Here is a 15,215-nt window from a genome sequence, read left to right as displayed (position 1 = left end):
AGCACATTAAACAATTCAATCTTCCTTCTTGCTGTGAAAATATGCTCAAATTTGAAGGGGGGTCTCGCATGAATTGTAACAGACTCTCAGTTTCTTCATTTCTTAATTTCCATAAAGAGCCAAAGGCTATTCCAGAGTCCTTTTCAGGTCAGCAGAAAAACCACATCTGGGCTTTCCCTCTGGCACTGGTGTCAAGAGGAGTTAGTAAGTAACATCTGTAACAGGCATCAAGATAAACAGAGATCTGATCTTTTTGAAGAGGAAATTCTCTGCAGCTTCCACCTTGAGCAGATGGTGACTGGCTGTCAAATACTGATGAGTCCCTTTGGTTGTTCCTAACCAGGGCTCCTAACGCCTCATCAGCCGGATCGCAGAGCACCATATTTGTGGAATATTATCATCTCTGATTTTATGGCTTTCAGGAAAAAAAAAGAAATGGCTCCGTGAACAAGATTTTTGTCATACTTTTTTAGTTACAGGCTACTCTCTTTCACTTCTCAACACTCGTCTGGAAATGGCTTTTGCATGCGGGGGGCACAGCCGGGCTCACCTGGAGGGAGGGTGAGTCTGGGAACCTTGTTCTCACCTCCACCTGCCTCTTCCCTCCAGACACACGGGAGCCCAGCCAAGCTGCTTTAGGACATCTTGCTTTGCTCTCTCCAGGTAGAGTCAAATAATTTACCTCTGCGGCAGGTTAAATGTTCTCCCGACACTGAGTCACCTTCTGTTTGCCTGTGTTTATTAAATCACTGCAAAAACATGCCGTGTTAACAGATGGGAGTGGACACCTGAGAAGTGTCGCCGTGGAAGGGTCTAGAACCAGCTAACTGGAGTTCTGGAGAAATAGCTGTTTACGTTCAACCCTGTGCAGCGTCCTTCAGAGACGGGGCCTTCTTGCCATTGTGTGTTTATCGAATCCCTTCCAGGGCCTGGTCCCCAGTGAAAGGACAGTGCCATCCGAGGGACAACACCAGCCCCAGGAAACAGAGAAGAGTGACAGTGCCGAAGCAGTGAGAGCCAGCCTGTTCCCAGTCAGCCGTACCACCTCAGGAATCCATTAAAAAATGAGATTCTTGGGCCCTGTTGTGGATTAAAGGGTGAGCACAAAAGATATGTCTGTATTCTAACATCTAGACCCCTGTGAATGTGACCTTATTTGGAAAAAAACAGTCTTTTGAGATGTAATTAAATTAAGAATCTTGAGATGGGATGGTGGTCCCTAAATCCAATGACAGGTGTCCTTGGGGGAGAAGTGATGGGGAGACGCAGAGAGAAGACGGCTGTGTGACGAGGGAGGCAGGGACTGCGGTGATGCTGCCACAGGCCAAGATCTCCTGGAGCCACCAGAGGCGGAAGAGGCGGGAAGGACCCTCCCCCAGAGCCCTGGGAGGCAGCGGGCCCTGCACACACCTTCATCGCAGACGTCTGTGCTCAGACTGTGAGGAAACTTGGATCCTGAAGTGCCCTGTCCCGTTTAACTGTTGTTCAGAGCTCTCCACACACCAAAACCCTGATTCTCTGCTAGACTCTACAAGTCTGCACGTGCCCTTTGCATAGGAGGAATGCAGGCTGCCCATGTGAAAAAGTGTCCCCAGGGTTGCAACCACAGGAGCCAGGTCAGGTACGCTTCAAATCCTGGATGCAATCAAGCCAAGAGGTCCACTTGTTTCCGCGACCAGACCTGCTCCCCTGGGCTTCCCAACGGAGGGCACTACAGAGCCGTGGCTGGAGTGGCATTAAGGAGACACTTCTGCACGAGTCTTAGCCAATGCCTTGGGGTTCCCGGATTAAATAAGTAGAAGTAAAATAAATAATGAGGCAATCACATTTGACAAAGACAAAATGAACATTTTTGTAATTCTTTGATATGAAAAATAATGATCCTATTAGGATCCAATTATATTATTTGAAACTACTCAAAATGACATTATTTTTGTTATCCCATTTCATATATCTATAGGCTAACTACACATTGATATCAATGACTGTGACATTTAGCTTAATAAGTTTATGACTTTTTATCTGAATTGTTCCTAAATAAAGTTGACAGCATTTACTGGCAGCCCATAACACACAGCAGCCAGTGGCTTCCAGGAAAAGCAAGTTGATTGTCATCAACTGTGCCAAAGACAAGGGGTCCTGCTTGGTTCATCTAGAAATCAATACGCATTCCTTTGGAGTCTCCTCTGTAGGCAGAAAGCCACATGCCTCACTGAGCATTTATCCGTTGATACCATTTACTTCTCTCCGAAACAGTGCTGACAATTTTGCTTAAGTAAATGAACATTCCCATTTCCACATTCGCATGTGGCAGGAACAATAAGTGAACGTGAAAAATGAGTTCTCCTAAACGTGACTCCTGTTTGGACTAGAGTGTCGTGATTGTCTCAGATCATTTTGGACTTCTCTGCATTCATCGTTATGCCACTCCGTCCCTGAGTCCATGTGACAGCACATATCAAATAATAGTGACCGTGAGCAGCAAATGCAGCTATTGACGCCACCTGCAAGGAATGAAGTCAGGACTCCCTTTGCTGAATTTGCTCTTTTCAACTAAACTTTAATTTGGATGTGCTTTGTTTTTTTCACTTTTTCTAAATCCCTCAGATCTCAAAGTAATAAACATGTAAAGTAAAATTAAGCATCTTATGATATATTTGCATTTCTGTGAACTGTTTTTAACAAAGGGTCATCGCAAATGCCATGAAGGGGAGAGGGCAGCGAGAGGGGAGGGAGGAGAGGCATTTTGTGATTTATCGGATTTCAGTGATGATTGCAAATGAGGGAAGCACTGACTAAACTTTCCCTAGGTAAGGCGAGAAATCTGGAAATAGATAATGAGGCAGGGTGCCTTGGCATGGTTTTCGGGGAACTGTGGGGTGTACCTTTGTTATGAGCTGCACATGGCTTTGTTACGACTGTGGGTAGCATCACGTCCCACACAATAGAGAGCAAGGTGGGGCCAAGATGCCACTCTGGACAGTCAACGGATAATCTCGGGATACCCGATGCATCTGATTAATGCGAGTGGTTATTCTGAGCTGTTACGGTGGAGCTTTTCATGTAAATGCTCACACCACTTCATGGTCAAAGAAACGTTTTACCATGAAAACGCTCTTTTCTAAACATGAGCAAAATCTCTAGGGTCAAATCAATAGATACAAATCAAAGCATTTACTGTGGTTCTAGTAACTATTTGATCAGAATATGATTCTTTTCTTTGCATTTTTGTTTTGTCATATAATGTGGTAAGTGGTCTTACAAGGTGGTTGCTCCATAAACCACTGTTTTTTTGCTGCCTTCTATCCACACCCTGGAGAGCAGGGTATGTTTTCCTTCTGCCAGGCCTGCTCCTAGTGGTATTCCAACCGTCTAGAGGCACTGGATTTATGTTGCCAATGCAGAGTTACTTCTGAACGTGACAGGACTACATTTGTAATCTTTGCAGCCTTCTATTTCTTAGGGCCGGCATGCCAGCAACGCAGGAGCTTTCCCCGTCATCTTTTGAGTAATGTGTTGCTGAGGTATTAGAACTAGAGGCATCTTTAAGGTTTGGGTTTAACAAGTATTTTTTTTTTTGAGAAACTACTATCTTCCAAATACTGTAATAGCTGAAGGTGCAAAGGTTAAAATGACACCTTCTCTACCTACAATCTAAAGGGAAGACAAGAAATACACTGAGAGTTGGGACGTGCCGGCTATTGTTGAAGCATCTTCTGTGTGACCTCACATAATCCCTACAAAATCCCTGTGAGGTAGACACTGTCCTCATTTGAGAGGTGAGGAACCTGAAGTATAGAGAGGCAAAGAAACGTGAAAGGCAACATTAGGAACTGCTTAAACACCCAGGCTGTGAAAATCAGACAGGTCCGGGTTCGAGCCCCTTGTTCCAAGCCCATATGAAGTATGCGTGACCTGGAGCCACTTCCTGCTGTAGCAGATGCTTTTGGTCGCCTCCTGAGCGGTGGCCCCCAAAAGGTGGGTCCACGTTCTAATCCTGGAACCTACAGTATCCTATATGGCAAAAGATGCGATCAAGTTAAGGTCTTGAGAGGAGAGGTTATACAGGTGGGCCCTAAACCAATCATGAGTATCCTTGTAAGACAGACGCAGAGGAGACGTGCAGAGGTGAAGGCGTGTGACGATGCAGGCAAAGGTTGGAGTGATGCGGCCACAAGTCCAGAACACCTGGAACCACCCGACATTTGAAGAGGCAAGAAAGGACCCTTCCCTGGAGCCTCCTGATGCCTTGGTTTTGTGCTTCTAACCTTCAGAGCTGTGACATAATAGGTTCCTCTTGTTTCAAGCCACCTGGTTTGTGGTACTGGGTTTGGCAGCCCTAGCAAACCAACAGGCCCCTTTGCCACCCACTCCTGGCCTCTTCCTTGTTGAGAGGTCACCAGTGCTTTTCAGGTGTCACTCCTCGAGGAAGCTGATGCCACCTCTAGCCCAGATGCAGAGTCTGACTAGTCCAAGACAGTCACGGAAACCTCAGTGCTACCGAGGCTTGGGGAGAGGTCAGATGACCTGGCTGGTGTCTGGGAAAAGTTTCATTTGTCATGTTGCTGTGGAAAATGACCAAAGATGGCAACCTAAGGGGGTGCCAGGTCAAAGTCAAGTAGGTCTGCAAAATGGGGCCACCAGAGCCAGGTGGGCACGGGAAAGGGGTGCTGGTTAAGAAGCTGGGCAGGGTGTGCTGGGGAAGCCTGTGTTGAACTCAGCGGCAGGGGGGATGGAGACCAGTCCCAGCCAGTGTCTCATCTGACGGCGGGGTCTGAGGGGGGTGTTTATGCAGGGCCTTCCTTACCTGGTGGGCTCCAACCAGTGGGAAGAACAGGATTTGCACCAGAATTTGTGCCCACAGTGGACACAAACACGGAAACAGCAGGCCCTAAAGTCCTGAATGGCAGCACTGCTGTTACCCGGCCCATTTAGACTTCCAGCACGGAGAATGCAGGCGAAGTTTTACCTGTTCTGCCATCAGCTATATGATGGATAATTGTTAGAAAATTTTATTATTGTTTCCTTAGACAAATGACTCCCTAAAATTATCTATGGATTCAATGGAGAGACCAAACAAAACCCCAAGAGGGCTTTCCATGGACCTTGAAAAAAATGGTGTTAAATTTTATGTGTTAAAGGGTAACATTAGCTTGAATATTTCTGAATAAGAGCAGGAAGTGTGGATTTGCCTACTAGATATAAGTATTTACTATAAAGCTATACACTAAGTAGATCTAAATACTTTTAATTTTCACTATAAAAACCCTTCAGAACAAGCAGTTAAACCAAAAAATTAGCTAAATAAGCAGAGAGATAAACTAAACAGGGCAGACAGACTGCTTGGTGGTCTTTTTTGCTTGATATTCTAAAATTTCAAGAACACATCAGAAATTCCTCTATGGACAGTTCTGAGGGCGAAGGAAGAAACGCTCTATAGGGGCCTCACACACATACTCCGATGCCTCTCGTTTATTCCCAAGTGTCCTGGCAGTGTGAGGTACCAGTGCATGTTCTAAAGGGGACAGGACACCTCCTGGCTGCCTTCTAGGGTGCAGGCACTTGTCCCTCTCACCTCATTGCCATCCTAGCAAACCACACGACAGGGAGGCTTGCTGAGGCCGAGGCACCTGCACAGGCCCACACACCTGCTAGAAAGGTGTGGGGAGAGCCCAGGTCCCCCCGACTGTGGACTGTATGCTTTCCCCACCGCGTACGAAAGGGGGAAATATGAGCTGGATTCCTAAAAACCACATTGATGGAGGGACGAATTCACCATCTGGTTCACCACGTTCCCAGATACCTTCACATGCTCGTCTCAAGTAAGATTCCAAAGTATATGGAGGGAAGCTGCTTCCGACACTTTTTTGTTAGTTTTTTAATTTTATTCTACAGGGTTTACACAGTTATGTAATATAAAAAGCATAAAATACTAAAATCTATTTTATTTACATGATGTAAAATTTTCAGTAACAAAAATTTTTCATCATGAAAGAAGATGTTAAATAGAGCAGAAATATCATGATTGACAATTCAATGAGATAAAATATGCTCTATTTCCATATTTTTTCACAAGAAAATCTCTAGTTTGTCTACATGCAACAAATACTTGATTACATTCACTTTTATAAGCTACATACTCTTTCCTATCTTATTCTTTGGAACAGATTCCGGAAGAGAGCCGTGGAGATCAGAGTAGTGAACTGGCACCATTCCATATCAGCTGCTTGCTTCCTTTAGTTTTCTTGGGATCGATTATCTTCAATGACAATAGTTCTTCTGGGGTAGGATTCAACTTCTACAAATATGTACCGAAAATCACATTCGCCACTTTCTGGGTTCTGAAAAAATGTAGTATTCCCAGGTGTTACTTTCCTTCCCAGCGCATAAGCGACACCACACCCAGAACCGCCAGCTCCCCGCGCCCCGAGATTCTCACACCTCTTTCACTTCCACGTGCACCGTTCCCTGCTTCCTGGGCTCAGAGCCCTCGATGTAGAACTTCACACGCGTGTGTTTTAGCCCATCTTTCACATACTCAATAAAACTGTCAAGAAACGAATGAACGTAAGCCTAAGTTCCTTTCATTGAAGAACGACCCTGAGCTTTCTGAGTTCAGGGCGCCTGCAGTACCTGACGTGCTGTCTCCGGCCTCGCCTGGTCACCTCCCCGTAGCCTTTCACGGGCTCCCCGAAAACGCTGATCACCTGCACAACAAAGACAGGGCTTTACCTCGTGTTATTTTTCTAAGCTTCCTAAGGAAATATTTTCTGACAAAGTTATTTGTTACAGGATAAAAAAAATCAGTAAGCCTAGGACCCTTTCAAAAATGCAGATTCTAATGATGAGAAAACAGAAAAACAAAAAGAAAAGATTATGCAAAAATCATCCCTACATAATTTGAACCAATATTTCATTCACAGAGATTAAAACAGGCAAATTTTGGCATGACTTGTAGTTTCAGAGCAATGTAGGCTGAAGTGAAGCTGTTCCCATTTCCCTTACAAAAAACAAACAAAATAAACAACATGTTCAAGTATTTTGCTACTAACACCTTATGGTTTGAAGATAAAATGAACATTTTAAATAAAATTTAATTAATGGGATCTAATACTATTAATAAAAGCTATGAGATCAAAGTGACTTTTTAAGTCACTAAAAACAGTGAGAAAAAAACAGGCAGTCATGACAGTTAAAATAAACCAGAGATATGGGTGTGAAGCAATTATTTGCAATGGAAAAATTCACATGATATAGAAATGTAGTTTTTATTTAATTTAAAATGCAAATACCGCAGAACTCTCTCTAAAAAACACAGATTTGACATCAAACTAAAAAAATTTGACTCTTAACTCTACAAAATTTCTTTTTGTAGATTCAGTATCACATTTTCCAGGATAAATAAAAAGGAATAATATTTAAGATGAAAGATATTTCAGAATTGTGTAGCTGAAACAATGAAACGAATATCCAGATATACTATAACAGATTACACATATCAATTCCAGAACATTAGGATTTTCTATTTTTCAAGCAGACACTGTACCAGCAAAGAGAATGCCCTTAAAAAATGTTGACAAAATTGTTAAAGTTTAATTATTATTTATGGAGCTCTTTTAGGCAGCAAATTAAGTTGTAACTTTAAATATCTCACTCTTTTGTTTATTCTATGCAGTTTTGTTTTGTTCAAAATGCTGAAAAATCTATGAAAGGCTGAGTTTATGAATAACACAGCAACTCTTTCTGGAGAGGCATCCTAACATCCAATTCTTATAAGTTACCACCCATGTGTCTTTTTGTAGTCTGCAATGAGTGATTTTTTTTTCCAGATATAATTTGGATTCCCGATGCCTATACTGGGAACCTTCCTTATTTCCCTGATGATTTTCAACTCACTCAGGGATATGTTTCCCTTCCTGAGCTCTTCTACATGGTTACCAGACTGCCCAGAGTCCAATTAAGAGAAATCAGTGGATTTAAAAACATGCCAGAGACTGTTAGCTTCTGAGGTTTCCACATGATGAGAGAAACTAATGGAGGACTCAGAGCCGGTGCCCCAGGAAAACCAGCACAGGGTCTCCACACTGACAGCGACCTCTGGGTTCACATCCTTCCCCTTGCCTGGGACTCCGTATTCTTTGTTTCTTTGACATTACTGCTTGGTCTGGGTGAAGAACAGCCCTAATATTTATGATGCTGTCATTATCTTTCAATGTGGAAGAATCAGGATTTCAGTGAGTGATATTTTCTATGCTGACACTTCCCACCCAGTGAGTAGGAAATCTGGCACTTCACGGGCCACTCTGGCTGGCCATCTGTGACTGGAAAGGCACTATCTAGACCCCTCCTTGTAGACAGCGTCCCGAGGCAGCTTTTCCACATGTCTGCTTCTCCAGGGAACGGCTGAGGCAGGTTGTGCTTACGAGCGTAAGATGTGGAATCAGAAAAACTTGGATTCAGGTCCTGGCTCTCCCACTTACCAGCTCAGCGGTGCTGGTGAAGTTACTTTATCTCTTTAAGTGTCAGTTTCCCCTTCTGCAAACTGGAGATAACGGAGTACCTGACACAGATGATTTCTGTGGGGCTTAATAAAGATGATGCGCTGAGACACTCAGTGCCTGGCACATGACACACTTTTATGAAGTGCTAACAATTACTAGTATGACCATGAGGCCACGAATCAGGTTTTTTTTAAAAGACTAGAAACTTATCACATGAGTTTGATATTTTGCTTTATTCTAAGCATTTAGTATCTATGAAAGGTGAGTAAAATGACTGTCAGAGGAAAACATTCCTACACTGACCTCTGGGTGCTCTTAATCAAAGTGTTTCAAGAACAAAGACGTAGTCACGTCGTCACAGCCTAACCCTGATGCGTCACCACATGAATTTCACCGGTTCCACAGCTCAGGTGCTGGAATTCTGCCCGCTGCCTCCTCCCCAGCATTTTCTCCCTATCATCAGAGTCCATGTAACTGGATCTTGAGAACTCACCTCCGGATGTGTCCTGCATTTTTCTAAGGCTTTCCCATATATCTTATTAGGACTGAAGGGAGAAAAGAGTTCTTTGAAAATTGCGTAAAACAAGCCACCTGAAATCACAGAAAAAGAAGATGAAGCAAAGCAAGAGCAGCATGAAAAGGGAAGTTAAAAAGCTATTCGGGGGTGTTATACTTGCTGTTTTTTGCAACCTGTAATGCCGATTCCAATAAGCACCACTATTAAATAGGTAAAATCTCTTCCAGCTTCTTTCACTGCAAAGAGAGAAACCAGTCGGTTACACGCAGCAGCTGCTAGCAGAAGCCCTGCTTCTGTGTCTCTCGCGTGTGAAACACAGACTGAGGGTCAAGGCGAGGTCTGTGCGTTCAGGAGCAGCCGTTCTAAAACCTCCCTGTGCATCAGATCCACTCAGAGCAGGGCAGGAGAGTCTATATTTTAATTTAATTCAATATTATACTTCTAATACTGTCTTAATTTCTAGAACGAGGAAATCCTTTCAGCAAGTGATCCAGTCCCTCACAGTGACAACAACTGCCGCAGATTAGGCGGCACTAGATGCAGGTCTGCCGTTCACAGATGAATACTGTTGGCTTCGTCAACCAAAGGGACAAGGGACCAAAGGGACAAAAACAGGGGCCAACTCTTAATGGTAACTTTCCCAAATGCCATCCCCCAGCCGGGCACTGACTGGGGGCATAAAATAAACACAGAATTGAATTCCGAGCAAGAATTGTTTGGCCAGAAAGATTTATGAATAAAACAAACGTAGAAAATGAAGAACCTGTACAGAGACCATACGCTATTTGTCACACTAATAAAAGCTGTGTATATGGATTAAATAGAAGTCCTGAGAGCTAAAGAAATTCAACCAAGACATTGTTATGGCCGGGAGTTTTCTGCCTGTATAAGCCAGAACTTTACTTTTAACTTTGGGACACTGATACCATTTCTCTGGAGTCTGCCTCCCAAATGGACATTCCCAGCTTTTCACTTGAATAAACTCTTTAAAACTGGATTCTGATCCTTTCAGTTATTTCAAGTTGATAATATAAAGCCTGAAAACCCACCAGCTGCCCACGTTCTTATGTTCCATGGGAGGGCCTGAAGGACACTGTTTACCAAAGCAGTAAGGACGCCATAGCTACATCGTTACAGAGCAGGATTCCCTGACAGCAATGAAAGAGTCCTGAGAAACAGACCAGGTCATGGTGTTTAGCCATCAGAGGCCAAGGTGGGCGCGACTGTCATAATGAACAGCAAGGCTGGAGTGGCAGCCAGGAGTGCCCTGCACAGAGCAACAGAGATGGTTACTAGAACTCGGTGTTCCCAAAAGCAAGACTGGTGGGCAGCTGACAAGGATATTATTCAATAATATATTCGAAGAGAAATTAATACTGTATGCAAAGTCCTGGTCACTGCCCCAGTCTCTGGACCAGAAGCACTTTTCTGACCTGGAACCCATTTACTGAAGGAAAGGCCAGGTCCCGCTGAGGGACCTGAGCAGGTGTGTATGATTCTCCTGGTCCTTCACCAAAGGGACTTATAGTTATCAACGTGGACATAGAGTCTGTGCTGATGGTACCCGAGGATCAGGAGTCATCATGGGGCTTTGCTGCATAGGAGGCCATGTGACAGCCTAGCTTATAAGAGGTTCACAGCTGGGTCCAAGGACTCATAGTCATTTCCCTTATTTCCAAATGTATAAATGAAAAGCAATACTCAGTAATTGGCAATAGCAACCCCTACTTTTAGCTCCTTTGGAAATGGGTTAAGAGCTATCACGGTGGGAAAAGTCAAATGGAACCCTCTGAAACTGCCCACATCACAAACAATATCAAATCTAAGGGGGAATGGCAGAGATAGTGCTATTCTTAAATACGGGAAGAAGCAGGGTGGTGGTCCCCACCGTATTTCTATGTAATTTACCAGTGTTCCATTTACAAAAACCAAATAGAGGCTAAAGAATGATAATGGTTCACTGCAAACTCAAACAGATAGTACCCCCAATTCAGATGCAATGCCAGATACGATAACTTTATGGGAGGGAATCAACACAGTCTCATAGCATTGGCCATTGGTCTGAAGAATGCCTTCTTTTCCATCTGTATCGAGAAGGAGCAGCAGTAGTTTGTGGTAACAAGAAACAGTATCAGTGTATAATTATGGTCTTGCCCAGGATCTGCTAATTCTCCCACCATCTGTCATAAGATAGTCTTAAGGGACTGGAACCTTCTGGACTGAGGCTGTTCAAAACAGCAGCCACTAGTCACTCATGGCTATTTTGAGTTTGATTTAAAATTAAATAAATTCAGTTCCTCAGTCACACTAGAAACACTTCAAGTGCTCAATAGCCACAGGTGGCCAATGGCTACCATATTGGACAGCAGAGACATAGAACATTTCCATCACTGCAATTTTATTTGGACAATGCTGTTCTGGACATTCAGCAGAATATCACGTTTGTCAACTCTATCTATGCCATCATGTTAGAACCAGTAAGTAACAAATGGCAAGTGTGTTGGAAGGCTTGGTAAGACATGTGTTCTAAATCTGAGAGATGGACCCAACAAAGATTCAGAAGCTCACCAACTACATCAGTGAAACTAGTAGGGGTACACCATATGGGACAGGCCAGGTCACCCCATCCCAAGTAACAGACAAATTATTGCATCCTATACCTTCTACCACAATGCTTGATAGCCCTCTTTAGATTCTGGAAACAAAATATTCTCTAGGAATACTGCTTCCATCTATTCACTGAATAACAAGGCAGGCTGTCACCCATGAATAAGGTCTAGATTAGGAGAGGGCTCCAAGCAGAAGCACTGCTGCCTGTGCCAGGTGATCTGACACATGCAGTGTCACACTTCTAGGGCTTTCACCTGTGCATACGGGCTGTTCCTTCACACTGAACTATTGTAAATGAAAAACTAGATATTTTCAACATGCAGATTACAAAACTATTGGCAGGATATGATTCTTTTGTTAAAAATTATTAAAAAGCACATATATCAAAATGACATAAACCAAAATATTAACAATAGTCATCTTTATGTGGTACAATCGTGGTTGTCTGAATTGCTTTTTTTGCCTCCTTTTACTTTTTTCTACAAATTAAATGAAGAAATAAACAATAACAAAATCAAACTTAAAACACCTGTGAAAATGCCTCTGACTTTCTCTGACAAAATTACATTCCCCCATCCTCCTTATTTTATGTTTTATTACTGTAGGTAACATCTGAGGGCAAGTGATGTTTTGGACATCTTTAATTCTGTAGTCTATACAATCTAACTACGTATTTGGGCATAACAGCAGTTACTCAACAGATGTGTTTATTGAGTTGAACTACATAAAGTTTTCTTATTGATTATGGCTGAATAATCTCTTTTGTATTTATAGTATTCAATTACTCTTTATTATATGCGCCAGAACTAATAGAAATTGGGAAGAATTTCCTAGACATAATGCAACAGTTATATAGAATTCAAGATCAACTTTCAAATCTGAGTTCAAATTTGTGAAGAAAATTGTGGGTCTATATTCTCTGGTTCTAAACTGTTTAAACAGTTCCGCCTTTTAATTTGTATGAATTGTTTTCCCATTTTTAGCAGTGAACGTGGTGTAATAGGGCATTGGCAGCTCTCGCCACGTTTCTTGGAAGACTGATCATTACGTAAGTAGTCCTTTTTACCTTTCTGCGACGTTGAGACAGCAGTTTCCCCTTTCTGACTTCTGTGCACAGACACTTGTTTGCTGCTATCCTCCTTTGCTTTCCAGGGCCTCGGTCCCTGAGTCCAGATGTTTTTCTGAGTGACTCCAAGAATACCTCTAGGTCGCACCGTTTTCTTCTGCTCTTGAAGCCCCCATCTCAAACTAGACTCAGTCTTCAAGCAAGCCTTGTTAAGCACAAAGTATGGCAAAAACAATCGCCTTCCTGAGGACCTGGGCAGCTTCTCCGTATACTGTACAGCTCGGAGAAATGTACAAATCATGTTCCCAGAAAACTGTTCCGCTTAGGGACGATGTCAGCTATAACCAGCAAAGCTTCACAGTCATACCACACACACACAGCCGGACACGTTCACAAGTCTATACATTCACATTACGCGGCGTGGCAGGCAAAACGTTAGCTCCAGCAGCGTACATTAAGACGAAAAGTCTCCTCAGAGAAGCTGATGTCCACCTTCCCTTCTGTCCTCCTCCCACTTAAACTAAAATGCTCCGAGTACCTTCTACGCTGACATTCACATTCTCCCCGCCATGCCTCCGCAAAGCAGCCTGGGAACCCTAGAGGAGGCCTGGGAACAGTAGTTTGGTGACCTCGCTCCCGACCGAGTTGCCGCGCTGGGGAGGGCACAACGGCCTACACTTCCCACAATGCAAGGCGACCTCCCCACGGCTCCCAGACGCCTGGTCGTGGGCTGCCTGCGCATGCGCCGCATGACCTTGCAGCCGCAGGAAGGCAGTGCCGGGTTCCTGGGGAAATTCGTGCCTTAGCTCCTGTGTGGTTCAAGGAGAACTTGAAAAAATCAAAATAGCAGTTACAAACTGCATGTTTACGTGGCCCTTCTGGAAAGCAGTGTGCAAAGTGGGAAATTCTCCGTCTGATTGTGGCTTTGCCATTCCTTATGGGCAAATGATTCTTTTTACGGTCCAGTTCTCCAGGGAACCAGACAGTAAAGAGCAAGCAAGTGCAGATAAGCGAGGTCCCCACTAAAGAGGCGCGGCTGTCCTAAACTCCAAGCGGCGGACTTGCCGTCTGGTGTCCTCGGCTTTCTCGGGGAAAGAATCCGAAACCCGGAAGTGCCTAGAACGCCGTTCCAGGAGTTGGTGTTAAGGCGGCGGTGTCTGCGGCGGGCGCATGCGCACGGTTGGCCGCACTCTGCGCACGCGCGGCGGGGCGGGACGCGCCCCATTTCAGCTGCCGCGCTTGGGGCTGTCCCTGTCTGGTCTCCATGGCGACCGGACGCGGTCGGATCCTGCAGCAGCACTGGCAACGCCTCCAGGCACTGCGCTGTCCCCTCCGCGGTGGCGCGGGGCGAGCAAGCGCGGGCCAGGCCGTGGGGCGCGCCGGGGCCTCCGGGTTCAGGTGATGGTCACGGGACTGCGGGTGTGGGGGGGTCCGCCTGGCGGGAAGCCCCCACCACCCTTGCCCGCCGCTGTTTCCCGAGTGTTTCTTGTCGGTCCAGCTCTGGCCCGGGGCTCGAGGCTCTTTTTGACGCGGGAAGGGGCTGGCAGAACGAACAGAGGAAACACTTTCAACCTGGAAACGTGGGGTTCCACAGGTTAGGAGTCAAGTGAAGTAGTTTCCCGAGGAAATACACTTGCTCCTCACGCGTTCGATTGGCAGGCGCTGAGGGGACGTGGGGGGCCCCGCAGCCCCCGGTGCCTCGCGGGGGCCGGGATGCGCCGCACGTGCGCGGACAGGTGCGGGCGAAGTTCACCTGTGCTCCGCTCCGGGGCTGCTTAATAGTGTCTTCGCTCCTCTGCGACCAGCAATCACCCTTGGGTTCTTAGAACTTAGGGGAGTAGAATCTACCCATCAAAACCTTATAGATTTTGTCTTCCGCCCACGAATCGCGGACACGCCACCCCTGGCAGCAGGCGGTTCTGGGGCGCCTCCTCGTGGGCCGCACTTTGTGCAGCTCCGATGCCAAGGCCAAGCTGCCTCGTAGACGGCCTTGGCCTTCACCTTCTGATCCTGTTCTGCCTTCCTGTCTAAATGCAGGAGCCGGTGGTATTTTTGCTCTGGTGCCTCAGAGACTCGCTCTCTTCCATTGCCCTTGGGGTTCCCTGGAACTGAAGAGTGGTCCTCTCCTGCAGCGAGAGAGGCGATTTCGAGATGGGAAAGGAGCAGGGAACAGAAGTAGCTTCAGTTTAACTCAAGGAAGTAAAAGGTTCCAGTGTTTCCGAAGTTTCAACGTGCTGTAATGGTGCCTTATTAAGTCGCTCTCGTTTTATCACAGGGAGGTCCTAGCCCTGTACTCGTCACTGCAGTTAGTTTACCGAATGGAGGGATAATGCTGAGTGAGAATAGTTTACATTCTTGAAAACTTTTTGCTCATAAAGCTTCTTGGTTTACAGATATAAAAAGAAAATCATGCACATTTTTGCCTTCTAATAAACCAAATGTCTACGTTTAAGCATTAAGAAAGGATTCAATTACTTGCTAGTTCAGCTATTTAAGTTTTAGTTTTTCCCCCCTGACTCTC

At 45.0% G+C, this 15,215-nt stretch overlaps 2 protein-coding genes across 3 annotated transcripts in view; one reads left to right on the top strand and one right to left on the bottom strand.

The window, feature by feature from the left end:
- Positions 1-6,226: 6,226 nt before the first annotated feature.
- On the bottom strand, positions 6,227-13,287 carry TIMM21 (translocase of inner mitochondrial membrane 21). The gene is made up of 6 exons (XM_045527648.1): positions 12,695-13,287; positions 9,192-9,254; positions 8,995-9,092; positions 6,634-6,707; positions 6,442-6,547; positions 6,227-6,341 (listed from the first exon to the last, which is right to left on the bottom strand). Exons 1-6 carry the CDS (start codon positions 12,993-12,995, stop codon positions 6,237-6,239), a joined length of 747 nt encoding a protein of 248 aa, XP_045383604.1. The 5' UTR covers positions 12,996-13,287; the 3' UTR covers positions 6,227-6,236.
- A 668-nt stretch (positions 13,288-13,955) lies between these two features.
- Positions 13,956-15,215, top strand: part of FBXO15 (F-box protein 15) — a 39,465-nt gene continuing 38,205 nt past the window's right edge. For both annotated transcript variants that reach the window (XM_045527207.1, XM_045527206.1), the window contains exon 1: positions 13,956-14,092. In XM_045527207.1, the coding sequence (XP_045383163.1) occupies positions 13,959-14,092 (134 nt within the window). In that variant the 5' untranslated portion in view covers positions 13,956-13,958. The remainder of the gene's footprint in view (positions 14,093-15,215) is intronic.

The sequence above is a fragment of the Lemur catta genome, chromosome 16 (assembly GCF_020740605.2).
Source record: "Lemur catta isolate mLemCat1 chromosome 16, mLemCat1.pri, whole genome shotgun sequence".
NCBI lineage: Eukaryota > Metazoa > Chordata > Mammalia > Primates > Lemuridae > Lemur > Lemur catta.
Note: the sequence above shows the minus strand (reverse complement) of the source record. Positions and strands in the feature narration are given on the sequence as shown.